General features: G+C 34.5%; 2 protein-coding genes across 2 annotated transcripts in view; one reads left to right on the forward strand and one right to left on the reverse strand.

Moving 5' to 3' along the window:
- Positions 1-19,261, reverse strand: part of LOC141483638 (uncharacterized) — a 565,103-nt gene that overhangs the window by 497,328 nt on the left and 48,514 nt on the right. The gene's annotated exons all lie outside the window — the stretch shown is intronic.
- The window catches only part of Pli (E3 ubiquitin-protein ligase pellino), a 44,567-nt gene that overhangs the window by 8,539 nt on the left and 16,767 nt on the right, over positions 1-19,261 (forward strand). Inside the window, 2 exon segments of the mRNA XM_074178409.1 lie at positions 5,704-5,802; positions 10,803-10,965. Of these exon segments, the coding sequence (XP_074034510.1) occupies positions 5,704-5,802; positions 10,803-10,965 (262 nt within the window).

The following is a 19,261-nucleotide window of genomic DNA, read 5'->3' on the forward strand; positions in this document are numbered from 1 at the left end:
CGAATAAGTTCCCCACTGTTCACTTTTATTTTCGCTACCCTGGGTACGTCATCTTTTCCAGGATAAATTTCCAATACTTTTCCTATAGGCCAGTTTATTCGCTTTACATTGTCGCTGCTGACAAGAACAACATCTCCAATTTTTAAACTACCTATTTTCCTTTTACCAGTATGTACGAGTTCCGCTAGATATTCCTTTCTGAATCGGCTTCGGAGTCCATCTCTTATCTTTTGCAGGTATCTATGTCGTTTCACTAAATGATGTCTGTCTATGATATCGAAATCTGGAGTTTCACTGGTAGATATATCCGAAATAAACATAGAAGGGCTGAGCGGTTTTAAATTATCTTCTTCCGAAATATAAGTTAAAGGCCTTGCATTAATTATGGCTTCACAATCGCATAAAGTCGTCATCAATTCTTCATAAGTTAAAGTTGCTTTCCCTAAGTTTCTACGAAGTAATTCCTTAATTACTCTGACCATGCGTTCCCACCAACCGCCCCACCAAGCGGCTGTTGGAGGATTCTGATGCCATTTGATTTTTCTAACTGTAGAGTAGTCCATAACTTCATTCCAGTCTATCTTCTTCAAGTAGTTTTTTGCTCCAATAAAATTTGTTCCGTTGTCAGAATATATAACTGAAACTCTTCCTCTTCTCGCTATAAATCGCCTCAGTGATGATAAAAATGCGTCTGTTGATAGAGATTTCACCAGTTCCAGATGCACTGCTCGATATACTGCACAGGTAAACAGTACGATCCAGGACTTGTCTCCCCCTTTCAAGTACAATGGTCCAGCTAAATCTACTCCCGTTATCTCAAAAGCGGACACATTGTTTATCCTATCTTTCGGTAGTGGAGCAAAAGGCGTATTTATGCATTTACTTCTGAATCGTTTGCACTGAACACATTTTTCTATCACTTCTTTAACAAATTTTCTTCCTTTCAGTATCCAAAATCTTTCACGAAGTATTCCAAGAAGTGTTTGAGTCCCTGCGTGAAGATGTATTTTATGTTGTTCCTCGATCAATTTTCTAACAATATCATGTTTATATGGTAAAACAACAGGATACTTGAAATCATTACTATCATCACCTAGTATAAGTTTAGTTTGTACACGTATAATATTGTTTTTGTCTATCATCAAATGAAGATTTCCAATCGACTTTTTATCCAAACCAAAACTTTCTCTCTGTATAAGTTTTAAAATACGAAGTTCTGCCATTTCCTTTTCATCGAAAGTTAATTCACCGGTTCTTATTTGATTTTTCTTTGAACAGTTATTATAAAATCTCAAAATATAACCCATCATTCTCACAATTTTCGTATATTTGGAGAAGTATCCGAAATGTCTGGAAAAATCTTCATTTTGTGCGAAGTTAACAGAAGTCGTTTTTCTCTGTTCAATATTTATATCCTCCGTTGAACAAATTATTTCTGTATGGGGCCAATTTTCTGGACTCTGTTTTAACCACTGAGGACCTTCCCACCACTTTAATTTAATCAGTATATTCGCAGTGCATCCTCGTGATGCAATATCTGCCGGATTTAGGTCCCCTGGTACATGATACCAATCATCAATACTACTGCACGAATTTATTTCTTTCACGCGATTCCCCACAAATGTATTCCAGGACCCTTTGGTTTTTATCCATGTTAGGGCTACCATGGAATCACTCCAATAAAATGTTTTCAAGTGTTTCATCTCTTCCACTCTCTTAATGGATTGACATAATCTTACTCCAATGACTGTACTTAATAACTCAAGTCTTGGTATTGTGGTGTTTTTTGGTGCTATTCTAGATTTAGCCTGAATGAGTTGTAGAACGACTTCCTTATCTGTTTCTGTTCTTAAAAATACACAAGATGCATATGCCGCTTTGCTGGCATCGCAAAATACATGAATAGAAACATTTTCCTGAATGAAATGATTTAAATTATTAAGCGATCTAGGGATTTTACATACATTAAGGAAATGTAATTGTTTCATCCACTCTTCAAATTTATCGATTATGTCACTAGGTAATTCTTCATCCCAACCAATTTTTAGTGTCCATGTTAACTGTAATAACAGTTTCGGAATCAACGTTACTGGACATGTGAAACCAATGGGATCAAAGATCTTTTGAGCTATTGACAATAAACCTCGTTTCGTTTTAGGTGTAATATTCAAATTAATGAGACTGGATAAATCACAATGTAGAATATCTCTTTTGGAATCCCATGAAATACCTAAAACAGACACGTTTCTTTCATTGGAAAAATCGCCAGCAAAATTATCCGATGAATTATATACCCATTGTGTGAGGTTGAATTTTCCAATCGACATTAACTCTTCTGATTGACTAATAAAAGTGTCCAATTCTTCAATATTATTGACACTGGTGACACAGTTGTCAACGTAAAACGATGTTTTCAATTTATCAGCAGTGTTTTTCAAATGAATTGGTGCCCTATCTAAATGATGACTGATAGTTGCACCTAACAAGAAAGGGCTAGGCCGCAAACCAAAAACCACTCGACAGTGCCTAAAGATTTTCTTTTCGGTTTTTGATTCATCTACCCACCAAAGAAACCTCAAATTGTCCCTTTCATTGGGATTAACACCAATTTGCAAAAATGCTTTTTCTATATCAGATGTAACTCCTATTAGTCCTATTCTGAATTTTATCAACAATGAAGGGATCAATTCTAACAGATTAGGACCTTTTTCTAAACACGTATTTAGTGAATTTCCGTTATTATCCTTTGTTGATGCGTCGAATACTGGCCTAATTTTAGTAGTAATACTATTTTCTTTAATAACGGCACGATGAGGTAAATAGTGACTTGGCATATTAATTGAATCTCCCCTAACTTCTTCTATAATACCTAATGATTCCCATTCTGCAAAAACCTTACTATAGTCTTCAAATTTTCCTAATCTGATTAACTTTTTTGTTGAAGACAATAATCTTGCTTCAGCTATTTCTTTATTGTTAGAAAGTTTTGGATGACCTTCTTTCCAAGGAAGATTTACTTGATATCTACCATCATCTGTCTGCAAAACCGTTTCTTTAAAATACTTTTCCGTTTTAAAATCAATAATTTCTTTTGGTGTGGTATTTGCGGGCTCTTTTATACCCAAAACATCTAATTCCCACAAGTCAGCAATAGAAAAATCAGTAAAACCGGAAAAAATAGGATTGTTACTTGTGTTATGGACTTGTTGTCCCATTATAGTCCATCCAAGATACGTTTCTATGGCAACAAGTCCATTATTCAAAGTTTCAATATGCCCTGTTATTAAATTTCCAAAAATATCTGCCCCTAGCAACAATTCAATTTCTTGTGGAGGATTATTTATACCAATATCACTTAAAATAATGTTTTTATTCTTCAAATAGCCTATAACAGCTAAATCTTGCAATCTAGGTATATAATTACATATCTTTTTCTGTTCCAATACTGATAATTTGCAAGAGAACTCATCTTTAATATTACTTATTGCGATATCGTATATATTATGGAGATTAGGAGATGACTGAAAACCACCAAAAACACCTTGTATAATATTTTCCTTTCCTGATGGCTTAAAATTCAAATCTTTTGCACATTTCGATGAAACATATGATCTTTGAGAACCGGAATCCAGCAAAGCCCTGACAAGTTTATGTTTATGATTATTTGTCACTTTGACAATGACAGTTTGTAAGAGTGTGTCAGTTGAAAAATTACTTGTCAAAACATTTTCCAATTTTTGTTCGGAATTTTCATCTGGTTGAACCTTCTTCGAATCTAAATCACAACACATTATTGGAAAATGTTTCCGTGCGCACATTAAACATCTTATAAACGCTTTGCAATTTTTGCTGATATGATTGGTTCTCAAACAAGAAAAGCAACCTTTCTTTTCCACAACTTTTGCTTTTCTCTCTTCCAAAGAAAGTTTTTGTGCAGCAAAACAATCTTGACTTGCATGGGTACTATTATTACAAAATATACAGTTAGGTTTCTTACCTTTGAAGGAATCTTTTGTATTAACTGTATACAATGCTGCAGCAGAATAGAGTTCAGGCTCACCTTGCAGTAAACGTTTTCCCTTACTATTATGTTTCGGCTGCTCCTTTTCAATTCCAAAACTTGTTTTTGCCAAATTTATTCTTTCTTCTGATTCCACCTCGGTTCTCAAGAAATCTAACAACATTGTGAGATAGTTATCAGAAGCAAAATTATCTTTTTCATTTTTAGTATGTATTTTCACCTTCGAACTACGATGTCTTTCCCAAATCTTGAGTAACTCACTCGGAAGTGCGGATTCAACCAATGGGAAAAGCATTGCAGCATACTTTTCAGTTGTCACACCTAATGACTCCAACGCTCGTAATTGAGTCTCCAATCTATCGTATAAAGATGATAATGACATACCTGACTTATTTTTGTTTACCTGGTGAAGAACTAGGTTCAGCAACTCTCTCACATAAACCTCAATCAGAAATTCGTCTCTAGCGAACCGTACTTTCAACTGGTCAAGTGCTTTTTTGTAGTTTGCGCCGGATGGAGGAAAACTTTCCACAAGTTCCCGTGCTGGTGATCCTTGTTCCATTGCCTGCACCAAATACTGAAACTTGTCTTCTAAATCGATGTCTTCATCCTGGTCTATCTTTTTAAACTGTCCCCAGAACCCGATCCAGCTTTTCACATTTCCGTCGAATTTGATCAGTTCTAACTTTGGCAATCTGAATTTTCGATTGATTTTTTCACCGTAAGAAATTTGTGAACTGGTTCCACAATCTGCTCGCATTTGGTTATCTGCCAATCGGATTTCGCATTCAGATTTATATTTGATTACTTCAGCTCTATAAAACTCCATTTCGTCGAACTCTTGTTGAACTTCGGCATCGTTAAACTTTCCGGAAAATAACTGCTCCTTGAAGTTCTCATCAATAGTGAATATCCTATCACTCTTGTCTTCCAATTGTCTCAAGAGTGATAGTATTTGTGCCTTACTAGTTTGCTTAGTACTCAAGGCTACATCTAGGTCACTGCTAGTATTGCGAAAATGTCTTCGCAGCTGCTCTCTTTCTTTCTGCATAATATCCATCGTCAATAATTTAGTCCTGTCACGGTCGCCACTATTTTAAATATGGGATGGATATAATTTTATTATCAAATAAAGTCTTACTGACGTATTTAAATTCTATTTATTTGACAACTGTCATCAACATCTTCTTTCTACTAACAAACTTGATTTAACTAAAAATATTATCAGACATCACATAAAATAAATAAAAAATCTATATACAGAGGGAATAATAAAAACATACATTTTGAATCCAACAGCAAGGGTGCAACAGCTGGTTAACGGAGAAACACAAACCCACACATAATGATCTCAGTTGGTAAAACATTTTAATTGAATAACACTCTAAAGAGAAAATTTCATACAAAGCAGGGAGTTTTTCATTCATTTTTGCTAGAGGTTCAATTGAATATCTACATCTTTGTATCTGTATTTAAGTTTGGAGGCAAGTTTAGAAAAAATAATGATGAATCCATTTTTTTTGTAAAAAACGATTTGAAATGAGGTGTTGTTGAGTATTTGTTCAAATATTATTGAATCTGTCACTTTTTGGAACTTACTGCTAAAATGAAAGTCAGAATTTTGGTTAAGTTTTAATAATACATTTTTGAAGCAGATGATATCAGGTTTATTTTTGTTTCAGATCGGATGGCACCGAATCTCCAATTCTTGAAGAACAGGAAAGTGCCAATTCGGAAAAGCCAAAACAACAAGTGAAATATGGTGAATTAGTCATTTTAGGGTAAGTTAATTTTTGAATAGGTACGTAAAAAAGAAATATTCGCCCTTCATCAGAAAATATTCCACTTTTTATATCGGCACTACATATGGTTAAAAAAAATATTCATCCAAATATTCGATTCAAACGAGGTGCAAAAATTGTGCAATAGGCTAATGAAGGATAATGATAATGGGGATAGGTTGATGATGAAATCTAGTGAATGAAACGTTGCATTGCAAATTGGTTTATACCAGATGATAACAACTATGAAACAATATTGAAAGTTCCTATGGCTTTTTTGTATCATTCGAAATGGAGGTGGTTTGACCAAAAAACGAAATTTGTCAATTTTAGTTTTTGGCGAATATGTCAAAAACAACCACATATATTCTCGATCTGAAAAGAGATTATTCTAGTTCCCCAAAATAGAAAACTTTTGTCCAATTTAACCGACCTTTTAGGTCTTATCGTTTCCGAATGGGATCAGCTAAAGAATGGTTTGTATAGATCTAAGGTATTTTTCATTCAATTTCATTAATAAATAATTACGGATATTCAGTCGAGTAATTAGCCCACAACGTAGGATTTCTACCCACTCCTTACAATAGCCCGAATTGAAACATGATGAAAACGTCAATGTCTTGTCAAGTTGAGCCAACAAAAAATAATTTTATATTACCCCTAGCGTGACTAAGTAATCACCAAGATTATAATTTTGAACGCATTGCTGATTTTGAATTGTTCCCTCTTAGCGTTCAAATTATACAGATTAAGAAATAATTGAATTGAATACTTTTTATATTTCGCTAATTTGAACCGATCTTCGAAATGAAAGTTTTCTGGCTTTTGGCAGGACGTGTGGTAACTGTATATTCCAATAATTATTTAACAAATATTTCTTCAGACTATTTTCATATAAACAGCGTGTTCAAAAAACAAAAGTTCAGCCAAAACACATTTTCTACATTCCTTCCATATTTGCTTTTATTTAGTCAGAACTATTGTCGTGATCTTCATTTAAGTAGTAATTTGGTATGGCGGTTTGTACAAAACATTTTTTAATTATGACATCCTGCCCCAGTAACCGGGAAATTAATTTCATTAACCATTTACTTCTAAAGATTCATTTCACACATTTTGATTTTTTTCTTATCTTCCTCAAATAGAGATGTATTACTTTCATTAGTGTATTCAAGTTCAATCCTAATCCTTCTTTCTCAAGGATAAAAAATGAGACTTTCGGTCTCGGTAAAAGGAATATCTACATCGAACTTCAACAATACTGCGCAGAATATTTTTCTCTTCAAGTCAAAAAAATACTTATGAAAATTGAATTGTTTCGAATCGTTATACGTTTATTTAAAAAATTTGCTAGTATACACTATCGAAACAAAACTCTAAAAAGACGATTGTGTATTTTGAACATAAGTTATTTTTCGAAAATATACAGAATGTGACATTTGGCAATATATGAATAACTCCGAGCCACACGTTGAGAGAAAACTGTTCTTGATGGTTAGTTTCGACAATAGCGTGAGGGTTTTCATCAGCCCATATGAAAATTAATAATCTTGTCCCGAGAAAAACTACATTCGTCTGTGAATTCTATCGTCTTCAGAAAGTCACAATTTCTTCTAATCATTTCCAGTATCCAATTGCAAAATTCAAAACGGTTCGGAAAGTCTCGCGGTAACAGTGCCTGTACTCGTTGCAGATTGTAAGAGTATAATAGTTGTTCCTTTAAAATTCGAAATACCGTCATATGATCAACATTTAGCTGGAAAGCAATTTTCTAGTACTGGTAGAAGGTTGTTCTTCAATCGAATTAAGTACTGCTTCCTCAAGCTGTGGTGTTCGTTCTTCTTGATGGCGACCACAATCCTCCGTTCTTTTGTCGAATGAACCATATTTTCGTAATCGATGATGAAGTCGAGCGAATATTCTATGTGAAGCATTTTTAGCAAATCTTCTAGAAGCTTCTAACCCATTCCCCTGCGACAGACCGTAAACGTAATGCATATCAGCCGTTTCCTCATTTGTGTATGCCATTTCAATAACAAGTGAATTATTAAAGTAACAAATTAAGAACAGAACAACAACACACAATTAGTATTAATTCAATTTCGAAAATTCACAAACTGACAGCGTCATACCAATTTAATTGTCACTATCGCTAATAGCGACCAGATTAGTTTCGTATTTTCGCATTTATGACGATGTATCTCTGTAGTTGTTCGTAAAATAATTTTTTGCTGCGAACTGGTTTATTTTGGGCAAAAAACCCAAGAGACATTTTTTTTTAGAATGAAACAGGCTATCGAAAAAAATTTTTGAATGGTAAACAAATAATAAGACAAAAAGTTACATTGGAAATAAATTTTAGGGGTTGCGTTTTCCACCCCTTTCAACCATGGGGTAAACCAAATTAATTACTGACTAAGTGTCTTTTTGGTAGTACAAAACGTCAGGTTAATTCCAACATTGTAACTTTTTCAGTGCTTGTGAAAAAAATTGTTATAAAAATTTTATGTACCCCCTTTAAGGGGCTGTATCTTAACAAGGGATGCTCCATTGAAATTTTTTTTATATGAAAGATCCTATCTTTTTTTCGATGGCGAAACACCTCCTTAAATGTTTTACACTTATTTAGTTACTCCCTGTATAATTCAGGAAAATGTATATCACTTTGCTCTGATGGAAATGTTCAGAAAATTCAATCATACCTGAATATTCCGAGGTGAATTTTATTACAGAAATGAAACAAAAAGTAATCTCACCGGAATTAGTAACAAGGTCCTTCCCCAAGACCTTCAGGAGTGTTTCAGGGCAGTCATTTATACCCCTTTAAATTAGTGTCTTCTAAATAATAAACAGTCTGAATGATTGGAATGGAATTGTTTCCGGAGTACTACAATAATAATTCTCTTCAAATCAACTCTACAACCTTTATACGAATTAATTAAATTTATCCAAAAAGATTAGCAAAACAGACAATTCGGGAATTATTGCTGATGACAAACATTATACATCGTACATATTCACAGAACAAATGGCACAAAGAATATTATTATAGAGCAAAGTAATACTGCAGATGAAACAAAAGACCCACAAATTCTGACGACCAAAAAGGCGAATTTTTTCAATGAAAATAATAAATTTATTGATATTATCAATAAATGATAGGGAAATGAATTGATACAAGTTTGTTAATAGGCCTACAAGATTGGACAGGGTTCATTATAGCACCACAATAAAAAAAGAGGGACGAAATACTTCGAATTATAATAGCATCACAGTGTTATTTACTACATAAGCTGAAAAGTCTCGGGCCTACTACATAGATGGCGCTATATTGCATTCACTGCTTTTTCAGTTAGTTCTAACCTTCAAAAGAAAGCTGTTGAAATTTCATGATATTCTACTCTTAATTTTGTAAGTTATTGTATAGTCGAAGTAACTGATATAGTAATCTTAAAGGTGTCGGAGAAGTCAAAAGCCAAAAAAACCAATACAAAGGAATTATGCCGCAACAAATTAGTCACGCGGACTGAAGAATTGGCGGTTCGTATTGGATAATTTTTACTAACCGAGTTTTATGATTGGCTAAAGAGTCATAAAATTAAATTTGGAGTCATGTTACGGTGACGAATAGAATACGAGCCGTCGTGTTGTCAATGTTTAGTTCAGAAAGTGATCGCGATTTGTGTGTTGAAATTCGATATTGGTGATTAATTTTTGTTATTTCTGTTTAAATTGTGGCGTTCTTGGACAAGTACTGCTGGTAATAACGAGTGTGACAACAACGCAGACTTTCTCTTGTGTAGTGATTCCAATAATAAGTATTGCTGAAAAGTATGGACATACCATACTGAGGCTTCCTCCATATTTTTGTGTTTTCCATATCATTGTGTTTCCCATCGAGTTGATTTGGGGAAAATTGAAAGAAAGCATCAGGCGTAAAATTAATTTTACAAAATATTATAAGAAGGTAATAGAGCTAGTTAAAGAAGTATCTAATAATACCGAAGAAGACTGGTAGAAAAGGATTAAAAAAGTAATTTTAGTTGAAAAAGACTATATGGAGATTGTACACTTCCATTTTAATGGTGGAAATAAATTCATTATTGATTTAAATGACGACATTAGTTAGTTAGTGAAGTGTTTTTGAAGCGATCGATTATATATATATATATATATATATATATATATATATATATATATATATATATATATATATATATAAAGGAGTTTTTTAATCGGACATAGCACTCAAGGAAGTGGCAAACCATAGACACGTGTTTCGGGCTTTTGACTCATCATCAGTGGGTTTTGTCAGATGGTTGTTGATTCTACAAGGTGATATTTTTTCAGGAGTCATGTTCCATTTTCTCCCCCTGAACTTTTTTACTGTGCGCCGCTGGTATATTCTAAAATACAAAATGAATTTTCCGTTTCATTTGGAAACTTTTTTTGTTTAGAAACTCTTTTCGTTTCTGCTACCGTTATCGAGAAAAAAATTAAAGATTTTTTGTAGAAATGATTTATTTTACAATACAAAAACCTCTATTCAGTTGTTCTCATACACTTCATGTAAACACTTCCGAGACAAAATAGAAAAATATGCTGGAGTGCTGTCGTGCATAAATCAAATTTCTCAACAAAAGAGGCAAGTGTTCGAGTAATAAAGGCGATTCCTGCAGTTCCTATTGAACTTCTTTGCAGTGCGCCGCTGGTAGATTCTACGATACAAAATAAATGTTTTGTTTTCTTTAGGAGTTTTTTTCGGATTTGCGTTTTAACTATTTAAGGTTTTAGTTTGACTCTGTACGGTATAAAATTAATTGTTTTAATTACTCGTTACAATCTCAAACAATGTCAATTTTTACCAATTCTGAAATGGCTGAGATGCATTTTATCTATGGTCTTGCGAATGGAAATGCACGAGAAGCCAGACGTTTGTACATGGAGCGCTATCCCAATAGAGTAATACCTGATCAAAGAACATTCTCGAATATTCATAGGCGTCTTGTAGAAACTGGATGTGTTAATAAAAAGGTATGTGACGGAGGTAGACCACGTACTGTTAGAACTCCACAGATCGAAGAAGCTGTTCTAAATGAAATAGAAGAACATCCCAGTACTAGCACCAGAATAATCGGTAAACATTTAAATATTACTTATCAGGTTATTTGGAGAATATTGCGCGAGTCTCTACCTACCCTCTACCTCTCTACCCTCTACCTCTCTACCTCTACCCTTACCATATTCAAATAGTGCTGGCGCTTCTTCCTCGAGATTTCCCTTTAAGGATCAATTTCTGCCAGTGGTATCTTAATAGACTAGCAGATGACCCCGATTTTGACTGTAAAATCCTTTTTACTGACGAAGCCAATTTTTCAAGGAATTCTATTATTAATTTTCATAACAACCACATATGGGCACAAGGAAATCTACATGGAATTGTAGAAGCACATTTTCAAGAGCAGTTTTCATTAAATGTATGGGCTGGTATACTACGGGATCATTTGATTGGTCCTTTCTTTTTGCCTGGTCGACTTAATGGTCGCTTCTACAGACATTTTTTGCAACACGTATTGCCTTTGTTACTCGAAAACGTGCCTCTTTTGTTGAGAAATCAAATTTGGTTTATGCACGATGGCGCCCCAGCACATTTTTCTATTTTGGCTAGGATGTATTTAAACGGAGTGTATGAGAATAAGTGGATAGGACGGGGTGGACCTCAATCATGGCCCCCTAGGTCGCCTGATTTAAATAGTCTAAATTTTTTTCCTATGGGGATATCTCAAATCTCTAGTGTATACAACACCAGTGAATAACGTAGATGACTTACGAAATCGGATAATAAATGCATTTGAAACTGTAAGAAATACTCCGCGAGTCTTCGCAAGAGTACGGGCATCAATGAGAAGAAGAGCGGACGCATGTATAAGGGTTGGAGGGGGTCACTTTCAACATTTGTTATAATGCTGTTTAATTGTTATTATTTAGGTTTTTGTATTGTAAAATAAATCATTTCTACAAAAAATCTTTAATTTTTTTCTCGATAACGGTCGCAGAAACGAAAATAGTTTGTAAACAAAAAAAGTTTCCAAATAAAACGGAAAATTCATTTTGTATTTTAGAATCTACCAGCGGCGCACAGTAAAAAAGTTCAGGGGGAGAAAATGGAACATGACTCCTGAAAAAATATCACCTTGTAGAATCAACAACCATCTGACAAAACCCACTAATGTATGCCCTATAACGCAATCTAGATTCCAAATTTGAGCTCAATATCTCAATATCTGCAGGAGCTCCAAAGAAATAACAAGAAAAATCTTGTAATTTCAACACCCTGTACATCAGTAACGAAGCGTTTGCGGACCTATGTTTATATGAACTTTTAGTTATGAAATAAACCAAAGAACTACCCCCTTTCGTATGTGCACGATGTTTAGGAACACCCTGTATGAAAGAGGTAACACCTAAACTGGTGAGAATTTTTAACAAATTTAATAATAATAATAACTTTAAAATTGCCTATAAAACCGCTCTATCCATTAATTCTATCTTTACCAAAATAAAAGATAAAACACCTCTTACCCATCAATTAAATGTTATATATTCTATCCCTTGTCAAAATTGTGACAGCATATACATTGGTCAAACTTCCAGAAATTTGAAAGACCGTATTACCTCCCATAAAAGCGATAGCAGATTAGCCCCACATAGATGTGCCTTAGGCGAACATGTTAATCAAACAGGGCATAATATGAACTATAATAATGTAAAAATTTTATCAAAAGAATCTAACCTTACAAAGAGACTTTTTTTTAAATGTCTGTCATATCACAATCCAGTCATTGCTTAAATATAGAAACTGATCTAAATCACCTAAGTGAAATTTACTCTTTTTTATACAAATTGAAAAAAAATTCATAATTTCAAAAATTCATCTTTATTAGAGTAGGTATAGTACATAAAATAATCAAAATCAAATTGGCATTCCTGTATAGGATGAAAGTTTGGCAATAGTGAATCCAACAATGTAATTGTTTTCTGAACTGTCATGTCATTTATTTCTTCTTTTCATTTTCATTCAAAATTAGTATTATAATTTATTTTGTGATCACATGTACCGACCTGGTACAAAATCAGAATTTTAGGATAAAAAAAAAGGAATTTATTCATTAGATTCACAATAATTTTACCAAATTTGACGTTTATATGTTTAATTGTTTGATGTGTAACTATAATCATTCTTGAATCACTATCCAAACTAATTTCAATGTTTTCCCATTTCTCAAATCTAAGTTCAACATTAAAATCAAATAATAACAAAAATTATTTTAAACATCACTGAGTCCAACCTCAATGACAATGTAAGTACATAATTTTCAACTGTACAATATCAATTAGTCTAATGTTCTATTATTGTATTTTTCCCTGAGGATGACAGTATACATTTTCGAAATGATTGGAATATATTGTTAAAAGAGTACACTTTCTCAATTGCTGCTTACCCAAATATTTATCCGTTTAATTCCTAATTGGTCAGTAAAGACTAAATGAGGCAGTAACACCAGAATACATTTTGAAAAAAATACACAAAATGGTTTTGAATGATTTAAAAGTGAAGTTGCGTGAGTAAGCTGACAATGTAAAGATATCAAAACAACGTGTTGGCTTCATATTGCAAGATAATTTGGCTATAAGAAAGCTCTGTTCAAAGTGGGTGTCGCGCGAGCTCACTGTTGATAAAAACAAGAACGTCTTGATGATTCTGAGCAGTGTTTGTCCATGTTAAAACAAAAAAAAACGGAATTTTTGCGTCGATATGTAACAATGGATGAAACATAGATTCATCATTTCACTCCGGAATCAAAACGAACGTCATCTGAGTGGAGAGCAACTGGTGAACCTCGTCCAAAGTGCACGAAAGAACAACAATCAGCTGAAAATGTTATGGACTAGGTATTTTGGAATGTGCGTGGTGTAATTTTCATCGACTATGTTGACAAGGGAAATACCATCAACAGTGAATATTATATAGCGTTATTAGAGCGTTTGAAGGCCCAAATTGTGGAAAAACGACCCCATTTGAAGAAAAAGAAAGTGCTGCTTCATTACTAAAATGCACAATGTGACTACTGGCTGTTCACAGACCTCAAAAATTGCTCACCTGTAAGAATATCGTTCGTTGAGGCAAAAGATAAATCGTTTTACAAAAGTGGTATTGAAATGTTAGGGCGGCGCTGGATTGATTGTGTGGCTCTTGATGGAGATTGCCTTGATGAATAAAGCCAATTTTGAAAAAAAACGTGTTTTTTTTCTTAGGCCTGGGAATCTATTGAATATATTTTCTACTTTTTTCTATCAATCTACTGCTGAACATGGAAATTACCTGACAACACTAGCTTTATGAACTTCACAAACACAAAAGTTATTATAACTCGGCTTTTAGCTTAACACGACATTCATTAATTCTAATGGTAAGGACAGATCGGCCAACAAAACATTGCCAACATATTGGTGTTGTCAACATGTATCCCGTCAACTAACAACTAGTTGATGAATACCCTTCAACATCGGGCGGCATAACATGGAAGAAATTTGTCGCTTGTTGCGTGTGTCTATGTTTTCCATTTCATATGGAAAACAACGCTCAGTGGTCAACAAGTGGTGTCGCTAGTGAGCTTTTTCATCACAATATTCATCCAGCAGGTACGTTATTTGTGGATATATTCATTATTCGAAAAAATTTGAAATGCATTTCCTTTTTATTCTATTTAGCAGCAAACATGATATGGAGCGAATTTAAAAGTTTAAAGCTGCTCCCGCATTGTGGGACATTAAAGTTGCGAAACGACCTACCATCGTTCGAAAGTAAATCTGACATTCCTCTTCTTTATTTTCTTTTTTGGGCATGGGTAGCTTTAATGATGAAAGTAGCACTAGCACCAGTAGTGTTGATTGTTACTTCAAAACTGAGTTTAGTTTGGACTGGCAAGTGGTTTTGGTTTAGACACACACAACTTTTGAACACATGTATCCGGATACAAGTTACTGTGTGCAACGAATATGTTGCCAACATTTTGTTAGCCGGTCTGTACTTACCTTAAATCGAAAATCGGAACGAAGTCCGCCGAATCAGTTAGTTTGATAATAATGTGTTACTTGAACACGTCATTCTGCTTTTTAATTCACTTAAAATGTATTAGATATTTTGAAATGCCCAATCTTTTTTTTCTGTTAGTTTTTGTGTACTAATTATGTAGTTGGCAGAGATATCACATTATTCTGAAGTTTCGAAAGTTAAGTATATACACTGAATATTCCGTACACTTTACGGTTTAAAACTTGATAACTCCTAATCGTATCGTGGATGTCGTTGAAAAAATGCCTTGTTTTCACGTGCGCTCATGTAATTGGATGGATTTTGTATCCGTTAATATGCTGAAGGATAAACATTTCTATGGTGTCCTGTCGGATTACAGTCAGCTGATGATTGCACTTCTTTTGTCAAACATTTGTGGGTTTTCTCGTAAGGTTATGACGGGATTGAAAAGGTCAAAGTTCACTGAACACGATTACTACATCAATTGTCTTTTGTGTGGTGTTTTTCCATCTTTTAGAGGCTTATTTGAAGTATGAGCATCACCGTCTTACATTCGATCCTGATTACATTAGACATGAGTACTAGTTTTTATTCAGTTTCTGATTTCTTTGAATTCTATTAAAAGACTTATTTTCACTATAATGTATTTTTTTCTCAGATCAAACTTTCAGACGAATTGATTTTTTTTTTAAGAAATGAAATTTTAAAACGCGAACAACTCCCGCCAAATGGTCATCTTCCGCTAAAACCAATGAAGCGGAGAGAAAGAAGAGGGGATGGTGAAAGCACTCGAATGACCTATAAATAGTCAGATTTCGAAGGATTAAGTCCAGTCGTTTGTCCTTCTGGCAAACATCAGTTCAAAGGGTAAGGGAGCCAGGCTCCAACCTGACTAAATTCAAGATGGATTTCGAGATTAAGTCCAGTTATCACCCAAAGACGATCGTGGATACTAACAATCGAAACGTCGTGACGTAACTTAGTTTGGAATCTTTAAATTTTTAATTTTCATTTTTTGTTAATAATATTTTTACTTTTTTAATTTTCAGCTTGTATTTATATTTAAATTTTTTATTTTTTTGCTTGTTGTTTGTATGTTATTTCTTTGTAATTTCAGTTTTTTGTTTATTAAAATTCTTATTTTTTCGGTTAATCTTTTTAATTTTTCACAGATTCTTTCAGGGATTTCAAATCAATTTATATTATATTAGACAAAGGAAGTCCGAACTGATGAAGGGTTCACTAATGTTTCGAACATATCTATCCCCTGTCATAGTATCTGGAACGGGAATAAGCTGCGTACGACGACCATGCATTATGCCTCCCCAAAACATTACTGATCCTCCTTGGTATGGAACGACTTCTCTAGCAAAAAATTGCCTTTCTTGTCGTCCTGGCCCTCTACAAACTCTGTGTCGCCGACTATCACTAACTAAAACAAATCTGGTTTAGTCCGAAAAAATAACATTTCGCCATTGTGTTCCTGTGCTCTCTGTAGACGAGCGGCTATGTGTCTGGGAAGTAGCCTGGGTATTCTTAATGGTCTCCTGGATTGCAAATTGGCTCTAGCAAGTCTCCGCCGTATTGTGGTACTGGAAATTAGTCGACCAAACGTTCTTCTTAAATTACTTCGGACTACTGAGACTGTTAGGGATCGATTCCAGTGTTGCCAACTGGATGAACTATAAAGTCGCTACACATGAACCAAAATTCCGCTACACTGCTTTGTGGTTTGTGTACCGTTCAGATACCAAAAAAACCGAACTGTAACTAATGTCAGGAATCAGGAACATGCTAATTTTCAACCGCGCAACTCAGTAGATGGTATCTAATTTTCTAAATTTGATTTTTGAAAGCTGTTCTCTCGACCAAATATTCCTTAGCAATTTCAACTGCGGTAGCTCTTTCGCTCGAGCTTCGAATGCTGTCTACTGCCTTTTCTTCTTCCATATTTTTTTCAATATTAATTATTTGTAGAAAATTCCGCTACTTTATGTTCAAATCCGCTACGCCGCTACCGTCAAGTAAATTCCGCTACGGTTGGCAACTCTGTTCGATTCCGACGTACATATCCTGCTAGATACCGATCTTCTCTTGCATTAGTTACCCTAGGACTCCCAGTTCCACGTCTCCAGTTAACGCTTTTAGTTTCCTGGTACAAATGCACTATTCGGATGACTGAAGCGCGGGGAATCCTTAGTATATGCGCGATTTGATGATTCGGCAGACCCTCATCATGCAAAGCCAGTATTTTTGCTCTATGGAACACTGAAATTTTATTGCCAGGCATAATTGCAAAAAAAGAAGTCAACAATCACTTAAACACGCTAAATCGATATGAACCACTTTCCAAACATTTGTATCTAAAATTAGAGGAAATTGTTTTTGTAAACATTTTTGCATGCCTAGCATAGGTGAAAGAAGTAAATATGAAATGTACAAAAAACCACATGATAAATATTTTGTTTTACATTTTACGAGGGGCGTCCAATAATTTTTGCGATGTATGTACTTAACGATTGAGTCCAGTTGAACAATTTAGGTAAAAAAAAGAAGTGTTGTTCATTGCGAATATTTCAAAAACTATTGCAGATAAATAGAAATGAAATAAATAAAAAGATCTTTTATGTTAAACGGTTTTATTGAAAAAAAAGATACACTATACACCATTCTCCTCAGCAATCTACGGTATTGATCAGATAAAAAAATTTATGAAATAGTTATGCGTAGTGTAATATGAGTAAAATATGTGAATACTACGCCCAACCATTTCATTATTTTGTATCTGATCAATACCGTAGATTTCTGAGGAGAGTGGTGTGATGACTGCTACCTGTTTTAGAGTACATTATCTAGGTACATCATTTTGTTTTCAATAAAACCGTTTACTTATTATTTTATATTTTATTTTCAAGTTTATTTCAAGCTTCGGCTCGAGCTTCGAGCAAACTCGAGCCGAGCTTTTATTATTCATTCTTGTCCATATTGAAAGAATATCGTTATAAATTATTAACGTCTAGCCCTAGAAAGCTGCTGCTGCAATGGGGTGAAAAGGGGATTGACCCTTCTTATGGCACATTGTCATTCTTAACGTTACAAACATAAACTTTATAGTGATATAAAACGACACTTTCATCGGGTGCTTTTGAATGTTTATCTCAAAGGAGGCGAAAAGGGGGTAGACCTTCCTCACGGTAGGCTACTCCTGCCTTTTTCAACATTAGTCACATCATGCCACCACCAGATAAGAAGCGAACTCAGCACTACCTCCTGTCTCTGCAGAATTTGTCTGTTCATTTCTTTCATTCAGTCAGTCAGTTTCTAGCATTCATACTGTCAACATCATTGGTTGAGCTTGAAACAATTGTAACTTTCAATTCGATATTGTTTTCAAAGAGACTTCGAGCAGTCGTTCATATTATTGTTAATCATCCCCTGATGCGCTTCTCGATTGTTCTAGTTAGATGCTGCGTCGCTTCGATATACTTCTAGCGAATTTCCTATTGACTTCGAGAGTCTTCGATTACCATGTATAACCACTACCCACGCGCATATCAGGGAAGTATAGTGACAGTGCGGTACGAAGTGTGCGAAAGACATTTGAATATTAGTTCGAAGTTTCAGTTGAAGTGTTTCGTTGTATTAGCATATTTGATTCCCCAAGAGCGTTGCATATCACAAATACGCAACAGACTGTGGCTGCTCATCGTTTTGAGGTTCAACTCAGTATATACCTCGAACTTCACTGTTTAAGAACTCTTTCATTATAGAACTGCGTTTATGTGGAATAAACTTCCTGATAACGTTTTTCCAAATGAATATAATTTTCCTGTAGTGCTTGTGTTTTGCAAAAAACACAAAACACGTTGAGTTCAATTGTACAGTGTAGTCAAGTATTGGGAAACCCACGGGAAAAACGTAACAATATTATTTGCTGAACGCTCGATTTTCACTTGCTATCGCCCAACCCGTGTTAGGAATCACACGTTAAAGGGTAAGGCCACGTTAGTCTTCAGCTCGCACAGTTTCGACTTCTGAGAGTTGTCGTTCGTAGGGGCGACAGACAGCTGGTTAACAGAAAAACAGATTTAACAGACATATATCCCAATTATGCAGGGAGTATCGACCTGGAGAAGATATAATACCTGGTGCTGACGTAACCCCTTGTCAGTTTAGTTCACAAGTGCCCTTCAGATCAAAGTTTTTTTCCGCCCCCGAAAATATGAACGAGGCGTCATGCGATTCTGAAAATTCCAATTCCATTAATAAAAAAAAAAGTTTGGGTTTTTTTGTACTGCATAAAACGGATTTGTTAATTAACAATTACCTGTAATTAATATTGAGGAACCATTTTTTTTAATA

This window comes from Leptinotarsa decemlineata, unplaced genomic scaffold (assembly GCF_025532065.1).
Source record: "Leptinotarsa decemlineata unplaced genomic scaffold, Ldec_3_MD MMD2_tig00003798_RagTag_RagTag, whole genome shotgun sequence".
In the NCBI taxonomy this organism is placed as follows: Eukaryota; Metazoa; Arthropoda; class Insecta; order Coleoptera; family Chrysomelidae; genus Leptinotarsa; species Leptinotarsa decemlineata.